This window comes from Podarcis erhardii (genome assembly GCF_964252035.2).
Source record: "Podarcis erhardii genome assembly, chromosome: 14".
Taxonomy (NCBI): domain Eukaryota; kingdom Metazoa; phylum Chordata; class Lepidosauria; order Squamata; family Lacertidae; genus Podarcis; species Podarcis erhardii.
In genome coordinates this window covers 3,285,343-3,300,474 of record NC_138503.1, presented here as the reverse complement: position 1 = coordinate 3,300,474, position 15,132 = coordinate 3,285,343, and the positions used below count along the sequence as shown (strand labels likewise).

Sequence of the window (15,132 nt, the reverse complement as noted above, 5' to 3'; positions counted from 1 at the left end):
ATGGATTTTTTGGCATTAACTTGTGACCTCAATTTGCTTTGTCAATTACTCGGTTTGGAGGGTGGCACAAAACACAGGTTTCGCAACACAAAATGGCACAAACTAGCACAAAACCTTGGCATCAGTTGACAGGGGGATCCAGAATTTCGGGGTCACACGTTAATGAAGCTTTGATTACAACTTCCATCAGTCAAATGCATTTGCAGATTAGTTTATGTGGCTGCCTTTTTCTTCCACTCATAGCTCCTTTGATCCAACTCTTGACCTTTGTCCCTGCAGATTGATTATTTGTTTGATCAGTGTGGACCATGAGGAGGAGCAGGAATGGAGGCAGATGTGCATTCAATTTGCTGTCCTCTGAAGGCTCATCCCTGAATTCTATTGTCTTGTTTTAAAAATACAGTAGCAGACTTTCATTTCTTGCCTAGGGGAAATTCCAGCACCTGCATCTTCTAACATTCAGCTTACTCTCCCCTGCTTTCTAAATTGTACATTTTCAGTAATGTCTATTATTTCCCTTATTTGATCTCACAAATGCCTCTCATTCCTTAAGTGCGCGTGAATTTTAGTTGTGTTGATTTGAGCCATATAGCCAGTCTATTTGTTTTATTTGTCAGAGACTTGTTGAACCCATTTCATTTTGAAATGCTTCATTTTGAAATGTAAGCAATGCTTTGTAGAATATAATACTTTTCATATGATTACTGCATTATATGTGGCTTAACAGCCAAGGTTTTTAAAGCACCAAATTTAATTAAAAGCACAAACTAAATGGCTTTAAATTGAGCTGCATCCAGGGTCTCTAAATGCCCATTTAATTAACTGAAATGTCAGATGTGTGTGTGTGCACACGTGTGTGTGTGTGTGTGTGTGTCCACACTTTTGGCTTTTTATTTGAAATGACAGTTTGAGTTGCCTACATCATTTATCAAAGAATAAGAAATCAATGATTCCTTCTATATACCAATAGGTAATGGTAAGATTTTTCTGAAGACTAGCACACTCTAAAATGACCTATAATGATTGGCAAAAGATTAATCAAATTTGCTTTTCAGTGCAAGTTCAATAGGAGCTGATTTGTACATCACACAGGAAGAGGCGGGAGAATTCTGGATATTTTTCCTGCAGATTATTGGTGCAGGATTGCAGTGAAGTGATGAACTGAAGCATGGAGACCATAAGAACTTTGGAGGAGCTCTGCTGGCTCAGGCCAAAGCCTGTCTAGTCCAGTGGCCTCTTTCCCATTCAGATGCCCCTGAGAGCCCACAAGCAGGACATGAGGAAGATGGGGAACTTGCCAGTCTAGGAACAGAACAGAGCCTGGACTGGACTGGACCAAAGAGTTCAGGGATGAGGAACCTGTGACCCTCCAGATATTGCTGGGCTCCAGCTTCCACCAGCCCTGGGTCAGTTCTGGGCAGCAGAAGTGGGCTGGCACATCCGTTTCAAGGCAGTGGGGCACTGTTCTTCTAATGTTTTCTCTCTTCTTCTTTATAAAATATGAAGGAACATGCATCATTTTAAAATAGTTGGGGGCCCATGTTGATAGTTTTGGCTTATCGGTTGCTCCTAGGAAACCATGATGGACCATGCACTGCGCACCATCTCCTACATTGCCGATATAGGTAACATCGTCGTTTTGATGGCCAGGCGCCGGATGCCCCGATCAGCTTCGCAGGACTGTATTGAGACGACCCCCGGCGCACAGGAAGGAAAGAAGCAGTACAAGATGATCTGCCACGTCTTCGAATCAGAGGATGTAAGTGAACGACATTTGAAAAAATGCATTATTTAGAGGTTGTGCATGACTGAAGCTTTTGCTTGGTTAAGCCTTTCAGAGATGTTCAGGGCCAATGTGTTTGCTGCCTTTCCATTCCCAAGAAGTTTCCTCTTTATTCCGCTTGGAATTCCCCGCTCAGAATGCACATCCGTGCATTATTGCCCTTCTCCTGGAGTGTTTGAACGTTTAATAATTTACCTTACTTTTAAAAGGTCTTTTAAAGCAGACATGACCTAAAATGACAGCATAACATGGACTCATAGCTCAGTGTTATCTACTTTGACTGGCAGCTGCTCTTCAGGGTCTTGAGCAGAGAAAGATCTTCCCCACCATCTTCAACTTTTATTTGGAGATGACATGGAGCAAAGTTACTCTCTCCTACATGCAAAGCTATAATACCTGAACCATGGTCCTTCTCCCGCCTTGGGATGGTGAGCCGGGGGTCATCCAGATGTTCCTGGACTACAGCTCCCGTCATCTCTGATCATGAGCCATGATGGCTGGGGCTGATGAGAACTGGAGTCGAGCTACATCTGGAGGGCCACAGGTCCCCACCCTTGCCCCACCCTTAAAGGACATCCCTTTCTTGCTGTCATTGTGATGCAGACCATAGCTAGACCTTTGCAGCAAGGAGAACCGAAGGGCTGGCAAATCATTGCAGAGCAGTCAGAGCATAAATATAGGTCATCTAACACAACTGCCATGATTTAATTACATTACTCCTTAGTGAGCAATTGAATAGAATCTAGCTTAAATACCTTTCCTTACAGCCCTAGTGTAATGACTGGCAGTGGAATATGTATGTGACATGTGCTTGACTCTAGTTTAGTGTGCGCTAGATTATAGGCTTCCATGCTGTGGTCTGTGGATCATCAGTGGTCATGGAATACTAGAATTGTCCAACCCCCTGCAGTGCAAGTCCATTAGCTTCTTCCAGGTGGCCCACAGTGGTGACTCTGCAGAGTGGCATAGTTACATGTGTATGATGAATGATGGGCATAGAGGCTGTTTCACTGTCCTTAGAACCTGGTGGTCCTCCCAGAAGGAGTACAGCACAGCCAAGGAATAAAGCCAAGGCTGGCAGCAAGATGGGGTATATAATTTTAAATATTTTAAATAAAATACTTCAATGTCTAGCAATTGTACATCAAAATTGCTGAATAATAGGCAGAAAAATTATTCCACTTTTTTTTTTTTGCAGGCTCAGCTGATTGCCCAGTCAATTGGCCAGGCCTTCAGTGTGGCATACCAGGAGTTCCTCAGAGCTAATGGCATCAACCCTGAGGATTTGAGTCAGAAGGAATACAGTGACATCATCAACACCCAGGAGATGTACAACGATGATCTGATCCATTTTTCCAACTCGGAAAACTGCAAGGAGGTTAATTTGCCCTGTTCTTAAAGCAAAATCATATGTTTTGTTGCTCCTTCTTCACTGTAGGATTAGGAATGTACATGCTGGGAACCCATGTGGAGTTTTAAGAACTCATTTGCAAACATATATTTTCATCGTATGCAAACAATAACATAAAATTAAATTCACTGAGCTGGGTTTTGAATTTTGCTGTTGTTATATATAGTTCATTGAGTTTGGACTTTTTTCAAGCAGCCCCTTTACCCCTTCACCCCCCCCCCAGCTTTCCCACACCTCCACTATTCACTTGTAAGAACATAATATGCCCCTGCTGGATCAGGCCAATGGCCCCTCTAGTCCTGCATCCTGTACTCACAGTGGCCAACCAGATGCCTCCATGAATTTGTCCAGTCCTCTTTGAAAGCCAACCAAGTTGGTGTCTGTCACTGCCTCCTGTGGGAGCGAGTTCTATAGTTTAACTACACACGGTGTGAAGAAGTGCTTACTTTTGTGTGTCCTGAATCTTCCAACATCCCATGATGAACACACACCTGGATGTGCATGGATAACAAACAACCTCATGGAGAAGGAAGGGGTGATGAATGAAGGGAAATAAATGAGCACCAAACTATTTATGGAGTCAGTTTATGTTGTTGTTGTTTAGTCGTTTAGTTGTGTCTGACGCTTCGTGGCCCCATGGACCAGAGCACGCCAGGCACTTCTGTCTTCCACTGCCTCCCGCAGTTTGCTCAAACTCATGCTGGTAGCTTTGAGAACACTGTCCCACCATCTCGTCCTCTGTCGTCCCCTTCTCTTTGTGCCCTCCATCTTTCCCAGCATCAGGGTCTTTTCCAGGGAGTCTTCTCTTCTCATGAGGTGGCCAAAGTATTGGAGCCTCAGCTTCACGATCTGTCCTTCCAGTGAGCACTCAGGGCTGATTTCCTTCAGAATGGATAGGTTTGTTCTTCTTGCTGTCCATGGGACTCTCAAGAGTCTCCTCCAGCACCATAATTCAAAAGCATCAATTCTTTAGCGATCAGCCTTCTTTATGGTCCAGCTCTCACTTCCATACATCACTACTGGGAAAACCATGGCTTTAACTATACGGACCTTTGTTGGCAAGGTGATGTCTCTCTACGTTTTAAGATGCTGTCTAGGTTTGTCATTGCTTTTCTCCCAAGAAGCAGGCGTCTTTTAATTTCATGGCTTCTGACACCATCTGCAGTGATCATGGAGTCCAAGAAAGTAAAATCTCTCACTGCCTCCATTTGTTCTCCTTCTATTTGCCAGGAGGTGATGGGACCAGTGGCCATGATCTTCGTTTTTTTGATGTTGAGCTTCAAACCATATTTTGTGCTCTCCTCTTTCACCCTCATTAAAAGGTTCTTTAATTCCTCCTCACTTTCTGCCATCAAGGTTGTGTCATCTGCATATCTGAGGTTGTTGATATTTCTTCCGGCAATCTTAATTCCGGCTTGGGATTCATCCAGCCCAGCCTTTCGCATGATGAATTCTGCATATAAGTTAAATAAGCAGGGAGACAATATACAGCCTTGTTGTACTCCTTTCCCAATTTTGAACCAATTAGTTGTTCCATATCCAGTTCTAACTGTAGCTTCTTGTCCCACATAGTCAATTTATATACTGCTTAATTACAGATGACCTAAAGCTAGATGTGATGTTTGTCATATAGTTTGCCCTTTGATAGTAGTTGTTTGTTTACCAATAGTCAATGTGGGGGGAGGAGCCAGATCAGGGCCAGGACAGAGGGGATGGTAGCTTAACCCTTCACCCTTATCATTGTCCAGATCGCAATTGCCACCACCCTGCAGCTTCTTATAAAATATGTTTAGTATTTTCCAAAATAGCAAATATAAAACTGAACATTGCAAGGCAAAATAAAGTCCAATCGTGCACCACAAAATAAAGTCAAATCATGCACCCCCATTCAGTGTGAGGTGGTGGGACTCCTTCATGAGGCTGAAGAAAAGGCATTTGATATTGTTGTGTGTCCACAACCCTGAGCAGTGAGAGACTCCAGGGATTCCAGTGCTTACCTAGGATTTTGTTTCCTTAACATGAAGGTCAGCTGGGACGGTGGTGTCTTTAGGATATATAGTTTTATTTACACATATATGCAACCTGAGCCATAAGATGGAGGGGCTCCAACAGATCTTGCCTCCCTGTTAGGTGCCTGGGGAGGGGACAAAGTAATAGCTGTGGATTCAGCACAGATGATGATGATGATTAATTATTATTTCTACCCTGCCCATCTGGCTGGGTTTCCCCGAGACAAGAGAATCAAGCGTCTCTCTGGCTTTCAGCTCAGCCAAAGTCCCTCTCACACAGTTGTAACTAGCTCTCTCATTTTTTGGTAAATAATTTTTTATTAATTTTCAATTACTAAAATCCAATATAAACCACATTTTATCAATTTCAAATTACAATTCAAATTCAAATACATATCAACTATAAAGCCAATTATATATTTTGTGTGGCCTCCCGCATGCTAGATTTCAAGTTGAGATGATTTTATTTCATCCTGCTTCCAAAGTCTTAATTAATCCAATTACATTCAGTCTTGATCTTAATCCCTTATCAGCAGCTACAAAGTTTTTGACTTCCATTCGTATTGGCGGGGAGCTTGCAAGGACAATTGTCCTCAAATCATCCTTGTTTATCCTTTGCTAACGGTCCCCGCTATTGTGGGAGTGGCATCTATTAAGGCAGACCAGAACTGGAAGCCCACAGTTGTAACTAGCTCAATCTTTGGCTGGAACTGATGGAAATAGATGCCATCTGGAAGATGCCAAATTGGGGAAGGCTAAACTTGTCTATTGCTTTTGGTGTCTCCCCTAATCCCCATGGCTTTGTTGAATAGCTCCTCTCCCTCTGCTCCACTTCACACTTGTAAATCTCAGTAAAGTATCAACACCTTGTATACATGAACACAGGAAATTGCCTTATATGTAATTCTGTCCACTGAATTGTGTCCACACTGTCTGGCAGCATCTCCTCAGGGCTTTAAAGGGGGGACACCCCCAGGACCTTCAGATGCCCTCCCACTGAGCTTTCCCTTCATGTCTCCCCCTACCAATGATCCTTTTCCTTTTTCCTGAACAAAGCACATCTTTCTCATAGAATTCCAAGCCCATGCCCATCCTTATTGCTGTAGGATTATTTATTTATTTTTGCATCTTTTGCTAAGTGTTATATATTCAAAGTCAGTAATGGGCCTCCCGCTGTGGGGTAATCAGCACTGCACAGAGTGGGCCTGTTGCCTGCTGTGGCTTTACATAGAGGATGCATTGCTCATGTCCTGTGTCTTGCATCTTTAAAAAAGACATAGTGAGGCTGGCTGTATGTTTCCAAAATGGCTTTGCAAATTCTTACACTGCAGGTCCAGCTTCCTAAGTACATATTCCCAATATTTGGCATGTTGTCCTTAAGGGACTTTTCCTGCTATTCATTCCAATGTCCACTGCTTTTTGGGGGGGCAGGGAGAAAGTGGGAGGGCTTTTGGATCCCATCAGAACATTGCATCTTTCCCCCCTAAGCTGGGCAAACACTTCCTTCCAGAATTCTGCAACCCTAGAATTCCCACAAACATTCTCCCTCCAATTTGTTTTATTTTGCAGTTGCAGATAGCCAAACACAAGGGCGAGATTCTCGGTGTGGTCATCGTGGAGTCTGGCTGGGGGTCCATTTTACCTACAGTGATCCTGGCCAACATGATGAATGGGGCCCCTGCTGCTCGTTCAGGGAAACTCAGCATCGGGGACCAGATTATGTCCATTAACGGGACCAGTCTCGTGGGGCTTCCCCTGGCAACGTGTCAAGGAATCATAAAGGTACTGTATGTAATGTCTCACTCTGAATGTGACTGACCTGTATGAAGGACTCTATGACTTGAAAACAGAAACTCTGTATGTACTTTTGTTACGCAAGAAAAATCTTTTAATAAAAACATTTTAAAGGAAGGAAGGAAGGAAGGAAGGAAGGAAGGAAGGAAGGAAGGAAGGAAGGAAGGAACTGTTTGGGATGAGAGGGGCGGGGTCTGTCCTGTGGATTGTGGAATCCCACTTCCTAGAAATTCTACAATTACAAATTTTGATGTTGCCAACACTGGGGGTCTTACTGACAGCAAAGGGAGAAAGTGGGAGGATGAGATTGTCGTCTCAAGAGCCACGAGGCCTCTCTGTCTTGCTGAAGTCAAGCGGGTCTCTCTCTGGTTAGTGCCTGGCTTGGAGGGTGCCTGGGAATCAGATGCCTGCCACATTGGGTTCCATGAGGGGAGAAGGGCAGGATAGAAATCATGATGATGAATGATGATGATAAAAGCATGTCCTTAGTTGTTGCCTCGTCTGCCTATTTGGTAGGTTGTGGAGGAATTGAAGCATTGGGGAACGCTTGCAAGCCCAAGGGCCACATTCCTTTGAAGGCAGGCTTCTGGGGGCCATATGCCAGTGGTGGCCATCCAGAGGGGCATTCCATCCCTTCCAGCCGTTCCACCCATACCCCCCTTTCTTACACACCCCTCCTTCTCCTTGCATTCAGGCAACCAAGACACCCACTGTTCAAGTTCAAGGATCCAAGTTCAAGTATACATTTGCACCAGGCAAAAGCATTTAAGGAGGGTGCAGAACAAGATTGGGGTTTTTTTTGGGGGGGGGGGCGGCCTGAGGATAGTTCCAAAGGCCAGGGAGAGAGACCTGGAGTGCAGAGTCAATTCCTGGACCTGCGCCTCCTGTCCCCACTGCATTAGATCAATAAGATGAAAGACATCACTTCCCATGCAGGAGCCCTTTGGGTGCCCCCAAATGGGATAAGACAGAAACACCATTGGACACAACCAGCTATGAAGTGGCGGCCACTGGAAACTGCTTTCCTTTGTTTGTGATAAAGAACTTGCTAAGCTTGAGGACATTTTTCAGGGTCTTAAGAACCAGACGCAAGTGAAATTGAACATTGTCAGCTGCCCTCCAGTCACCACTGTCCTTATAAAGCGACCGGACTTGAAATACCAGTTGGGCTTCAGTGTACAGAATGGAATTGTAAGTTCACTTTTCCTTGTAGTGTTGGTATGGTGGTTGAATTTGAAAACTATTGTCTTTGCTCAAAAAGAGTCAGATGGATAAGGATAATGGTTCTTATTTGCTGTTTTAAAAAATTATTACTGAGATTTTTCAAATAAACAAAAATTACATAATTACAAAACACATAAGAAATAACTTAACTACAAGCTTAGTCCTTGTGCTAGTTGTGGATGCGCAGAAAAAAAGAGAAAATCCAAATAATTATTTAGAAAATACTCAAAGAGCGATATGGAAATCCAAGAAAGATAATTAGTAGTAGATTTTAATCTACAGACCAAAACTGTTTAGGTATAATCCCTGCCCATAATGATGCTCTGGAGGAAGAACTGCTCCCTGCTGTCTCAAAACAAATTCAACAAACAGAGACCAAGTAACTGAGATTTAACTCCTCTAGGTTTTCTGTTACATTCTGTAGCTTTTTCTGCAACTGCTAACAGCCTTACCTTATTCCACCATCCCTTTAAGGTGAATTGGAAATGAAAATTTAAATTGCTGGGCTGCTTTGAGAATGCAATATTTAGCTGAGGAAAAAAGGCGAGTGAATTTTGCACATGGTGGAGAAAGTTGACAGATACATTTCTCCCACTGGCATAATGCACTCACCCAGGGCACTCCCATGGAGCTGAGTGTCAAAAAATTCAGGACAGACAAAAGTGCTTCTTCACACAGTGCATAGCTAAACTACAAAATCCACGCCTGTAGGATGTGATGATGACCATTAGCTTGGGTGGCTTAAAAAGGGTTAGAGAAATTTAGGAAGGATAAGGTTATCAGGGGCAACTAGTCATGATGGCTGTATATTACCTATGGAGTCCTCATACCTCTGAATAGCAGTTGCTTGGGGCAACAGTCAAGAGTGAGGACTGTTGCTTTAATTCCATCCTTGTGGGCTTCTCAAAAGAGACACCTGGCTGGCTTCTGTGGAGCTGGGAGAGCTCAGTTGGTAGAGCCTGAGGCTCATGGGTTCAAGTCCCACGTTGGGCTAAAGATTCCTGCCACGCAGGGCCTGGACTAGATCACTCATGTGGTCCCTTCCAACTCTACAGTTCTATGATTCTAGAACTAGATGGGTCTTGGTTTGATCAAGCAGACAGACCCTTCTTTGGTTATTACGATGACTTCTGCAAATAGCTCATTACTAGCCATGATATAGCCAAGTTCAGTCTCCTTGTTGAGCAGCAGTGAGTGAGGACTCTTGCTTCACAGCCTGCCTTGAGGTCATCCGGCAGACAGCTGGCCGCCATGGGAACAAGAGGCCCTTTCCATATTAGCCAGCAGTCCTGCTTGTAGATTCTTCAGAGGAGCTCGGATCTGAAAGAAGTTCATGCCAGCTGTTCTATTTGGAAGTCACCTAGTTGCAGCAGCAGGTTGTTTTCTGAATAGGTTTCCCATAAGGCAGTCCCACTTTAACTGGGGTTTGGTACCATCTAGTGGCTGTTAGGCATATTCACAATTGGCCTCAATGCCACCCTGTTCAGTGAATGTCTAATGCAGGGCATAGCGAGCACTTTTGAAGGCAAAAGAGAAGGATCCACTTTGCCCTGAGGAGTAGGAGGATTTATAAAGGGTGAACCTGGAGTATTAGAACATCATCTGACTGAAATTCTTTTCATATAACTATTTCAACGCATTATATGTAGGGCTGCTTCTGAAAACAGTTCAGAAACTTCAGGTGGTTTAGAAGTCAGTGACCAGGCTGCTCACTGGGACAAGACGGTTTGAGTGTATTGCACCGATCCTGGTCCAACTGCACTGGCTACCAATTAGTTTCCAGGCCCAATTCAAAGTGCTGGTTTTGACTTATAAAGCCCTAAATGGCTCAGGACCACAATACCTCAAGGACTGCCTCTCGCCATAGGAACTGAGCCAGACCCTGCAATCATCACCTGAGGCCTGTCTTTGTGTGCCTCCTCCATGAGAGGTCCAGAGGGTGGTAACATGAGAAGGGGCCTTTTCTGCAGTGGCTCCCTGTTTGAGGGATGCTCTCTCCAGGGAGGATCGCCAGGTGCCTTGTATTACATATCTTTAGGCACCAGGCAAAAACTTTCCTCTATAACCAGGCCTTTGGCCTTTAACCATCTTTGGCCTTTTAGAAGTGAGCGAGATGTTATTAATGTATTTCTTTTTCCTCTTGGCTTTAATAAATCTATGTGAGGGGGTTTCTCTGTTAGTTTGTAAGTTGCTTTGGTTGAACAAATTTTAGCAACAACAGCAGCAGCAGCAGCAGCAGCAGCAATATGAAAAGGAATGCCTGTGTTGCAATTCTCAGTATATACTGAGATTTGTGATATTTCTGTCTTTTGCATTGTGTGATCTCATTCCATATTTTCTACCTTCCTGGGTTTTGTTTTTCACATCTTGCATTTTGCTTCTGATGTTGTTGTTAAACATTACTGCTGCCTCAATTTTACCTTGGCAAGGACTTTGTTTTGCATAGAGTCTAATGTGACGGTGGGGATCCCATGGCCCTCCAGTGTGGCTGGATTGCACTCCCCCCTCTCTGACCATTGGCTCTGCTGGCTGGATTCAAATAACAACGTCAACATGGCCGCAAGTTTCCTATCTCTGATCTGATATATTCAAATAATGATAATTGCATGTATGCATGTTGAATTTCAAATGGGGAGCCAACCTGTGAGCATCTATTTACTGAAGGTAAAGGTGTGAATTTACCTTGCTGGATTTTTATGTTTTAATGCTGTGACTCAGGCTCCTGCCATATAGGCTGTGCCCTTGGATGTGCTCTGGGCTGCATCCCTGTGCAAGAGGGGCCAGCCCTCAGACCCTCACCCAATAGAAGGCCTTAGCCCTCACTTTTGGCAAGTTTGCATAAAGCTGACATGGAGCTGCCTTCCCCAAGCTGAAGTCCTCCAGATGGTTTGCACCACAGCTCCAATCAGACCCAGCCAACCCAGCCTTAGAGCAACGGAAACCTTTCTCAACCTTGGCTCCCCAGATGGACCACAACTCCTCTTATCCCTGACTGCTGGCCCTTCTCACGAGGGATAATAGGCTGAGAAAGGCTGATCTAGACAGTTAAGAACCCATGAGGTTCTTAAGAAAAAGGGAAGATTGGGTCAGTGCTGTAGTGGGCATTGCCAGAACCTGGGGCAAGGCAAGCATTGCAGCTCCTCTTTTGGACATTGTGCAGGAGGCAACAGATATATTTCACTGCGCCCCTGCGGCAGCTGCTCCTCACAGAGGTTGCCTGCTGGTTTCTGTGTTCCCTCTCTCATCACAGTGAGCTCCCACAGCTTCTCTATGTTGCCATTGCAGGGTGTGTGTCTTGTCCAAGGACACATGCCGGGAGGGAGGCCCCAGGGAAGGACCAGCGTAGGCTAGGAAAAGTCTGGGCTCCATCCAGCAGGAGTTCTGCCCAGGGGCGGGCATACCTTCACCGACCACAAGGAGGAGGCACCACTGCAGCTCTGAAGGCCTAGCTAGCCTCCGGAAGGCGGCAGCCAGGAGCTCAGCCACGCAGCCTCTGCAAGAGAGCCTGTCATGGGGCCCTGGGTTGCGCCCCCTCAGAATTCTGCTCCTGGGGCCACATCCCCCTCACCCTATGCCATTTGATTGGGCATATATTAGCATATGACATTCGTATGGAGCAAAAGTTACCTTTAGTGAAATGAAGCGTTGCTTTGATTGGAAGGCATTCAGACCAAGTATGAAGTAAGAAAGCTGATGCTTATGAAGGGAAGCACATTCGTGATGGAGAAAAAGAGTTCTATAGCTCTAGGTAACTAACTAGTTGGAGAAATAATGAAGCCATGCATGCGCCTGTCCTCAAAAGATGCAGCCAAGGTGCCCTTGCACCACGAGGTCCAGAGGAGTGTGCAAACGGTAAGAACTTAAGAAGAGCCAGCTGCTGGATCAGGCCAGTGGCCCATCTAGTTCCGCATCCTGGATGCTGGATTCATTCCCATCTTAAACTGGACCTGATGAAACCCTCACCCCTGTGAACTTAATGCTGTCATTGTGTACACATTTGACCCAGAGATGACAAGTTGTTTGGGATCTCTTTGGGAATTTTCAACAGATAGCCCAGCAGCTGAGGGATTTAGATGGGGGGGGGGAGAGATCTCACCACAAGAGCTTGGGGCATTTCCTGCCAGCCATCCAGCTGTGTTCATCTTAGGTTCGTGAAGCACAGCTGGATCCCCCTTCCTCAGGCTTGAATTGATGAGTTGGCTTCTTGTCATCTCCAGCTGCTGCTTTCGGTCTGTTACCACTAACTGACCTGAAAGTAATTCAGGGCTGTTGATGCCCAGCCTAAAGAACAGGGAGCCGTTTCAAAAGTTTTCTGCATGTCGCCCCCACCTATCAACTGTGTTGTGCTATGTTGCAAACCTTCCTTGCTAAATAAACCTAGGACTCAGAAAGAGATTCCAGGCCCCAACTTGGAGGGAGAGATAGATACAGTATTTAGCCTGAAAAGCAAACCTAGCCTTGGAAATTAATCCCTCACGGTGGTCTAGAATTTGATCCTCTGGTTCCCAAACTTTTTCAGGAAATCCACCTCCTTGGTTCCATAAACTGTGCTTCCCATCCTACCCTACAAAAAGGCGTTATTGAGAATAGCAGTCTGCATGAAGGGAGATACTAACACAATAAAATTCAAAGCAGTAACAATTAATTGCATATTTTTCAAACAATTCAACAAAAGGAAAAAAAAGAGCATTGACAGGTATAAGGCTATGAGGCCATTTCACCCCTAACCTGGGCCAAAACTGAAATAAAATGTTTAGAGCAGTAGTTCGCAAAGTGGGGGGCGGGGCAGTAGGATTCCCTAGTGGGTTGCTAACAGGCAAGGAGGTGGCAGTTGAGGGGCACTGGAGGTGTAAATAACAATAAACTTTTGAAAATCTGGTAACACTGGATCACATTCCATTTCCCACCTCCTTCCCAAAGCCCGCTTAAGCCGGCCCCTCAAGGGGAAGAGGCTATCCAGTAGCTGCAAGCCACTAGAGGGCTCACTATGTTTGGGTCCTGCTTGCAGGTTTCCCACCAGGATCTGGGTGGCCAGTGAGAGAGCAGGATGCTGGACTAGATGCACCATTGGCCTGATCCATCAGGGCTCATCTTGTGCATTTACATCTAGGCCCAAGGGCAAAAGCTCATGACCTTCCTCCTAGTTCTGAAGGACACCTGGCACAACCTTAAAAAAAAAGAATGTGAATCTCTCTCCCTCTTTCTCTCTCCAGATCTGCAGTCTGATGCGAGGTGGGATAGCTGAGAGAGGTGGTGTCAGGGTTGGCCATCGCATCATTGAGATCAACGGTCAAAGTGTCGTTGCCACGGCTCATGAGAAGATTGTACAAGCTTTGTCTAACTCTGTGGGAGAGGTGAGGCTTCCAGAGCAGAATATTTCCCCCCATAATAAAGGACTATGACAGATTTAGTTTCTCCTTGTTGGAGGAAAGGGAAAGAAAAAGAATAATTTGTGTTCTAGGAAACCAACAGTAGGCTGAATCCAAGATGGTGGCCTTGCCTGTTTTTCATCTAGTTTTCCAGAAAGATTGTGTGTTTGGATAGTGTGTGTGTGTGTGTGTGTGTGTGTGTGTGTGTGTGCTTTAAAAAAGAAAACTCAGATACATTATTCAATTTCAGTGTTAGGGGAGAAAATTAATCAAGTATTGGAAATCAGTAGATTCATGCATGAAATGCACAATGATCATTTGTCTTCATACGTTGTGGTAGTTTGATGAATTGGCATTCAGATAGTTGACTGAAGAGAGCAAGCTTGTAAAACAGGCATGAGATGTGTAAACCTTTGTCAAGATCTAAAGAGAAATTGGAAAGTGGGAATTTCAAGGTAGTGTGCTGGAAAGGAAGAATTTATTTAATCTGTTGTCCCTATCCACACTAATTTGAGTTGCCTTGGAAGCAACAACCACCCCTTGTCCCATTTCTGTCTTGAACATCAAACGAATGCCCTTCTAAGTATAATGCCTGCATACCATCCTTATGGGAGAATTGTAAGGATCTGCAGAAAGAAAGTATGTCAGGGAGAGGGCAGAGCCAGCAAGATTTCTGTGTGCAGGGTGTGGTTTCATTTCTTTTTGCATGCCAACACATTCAGACATTTCAGCCCCAGATTGATACAAGGCATATCAAAAAGGACTAGAACCCCAGAGAGGCAGCATTCTTACGAGGGAGGGGTCCTTCTCTAGAATTCTTTTTCTCTTGAGATTCTTATTGTTTACCACATTTAAATAGCTGCCCTGGGTGACTTACAACATAATGTTGGAAACACAATGTACAATACTTAGTTTAAAAAAGCAATTCTAGGGTCACTAAGCTCTAGCCCTGAACTAGTTCCAAAACTAATGTATTTTACCCTGTCTGGACAAGCACTGAAAAGTTAGTCAGGCGCTGCATGTGTACTACAGCCCTTACCTGCCATTGGGATTGGATTGTCTTTCTTTCAAGTCATCCCCAGATTGTAATTTCTGTGCTCATGACAGGTCTGTAGGAAGACTTGTTTTCCATGTGCAAGGAGATTGTGCTGCCAAGGTATTTTCAAATATCTGTGCTCACCACTCCCCCCCCCCCCGCCAGTCCATTCTGGGTTGGTATGACTGAGTTGGCATAGACAGGGGCCTCCCCAAATGTTTGAAATGCTCTTCAGTAGTCAGCGATAAGAACGGGACATATGTCTTTTCAGTTTTCCACGTCCAGTTTGAGGCAGTATTGCAGCCAGTTTCTGGGAGTCACACGTGGGGAGGCTGATGTTGCACTCAGATCCTGCCTGTTTATTTAGCTAGCAAGATTTATATGCACCTAATGAAAGTAATTATAATCTCTGAGCAGTCCACATCAAGTTTATGCACTTCCTAGGGCCTCTGGTGGACCACTCTGTGTACATGATACTGGGCCTTTGGCCTGATACTTTTTAAGAA

General features: G+C 44.7%; 1 protein-coding gene across 1 annotated transcript in view; it reads left to right on the top strand.

Moving 5' to 3' along the window:
• APBA2 (amyloid beta precursor protein binding family A member 2) overlaps positions 1 to 15,132 on the top strand; it is a 107,210-nt gene that overhangs the window by 89,614 nt on the left and 2,464 nt on the right. The window contains exons 8-12 of the mRNA XM_081839406.1: positions 1,574 to 1,759; positions 2,982 to 3,161; positions 6,773 to 6,985; positions 8,069 to 8,188; positions 13,435 to 13,575. Of these exons, the coding sequence (XP_081695532.1) occupies positions 1,574 to 1,759; positions 2,982 to 3,161; positions 6,773 to 6,985; positions 8,069 to 8,188; positions 13,435 to 13,575 (840 nt within the window). The remainder of the gene's footprint in view (positions 1 to 1,573; positions 1,760 to 2,981; positions 3,162 to 6,772; positions 6,986 to 8,068; positions 8,189 to 13,434; positions 13,576 to 15,132) is intronic.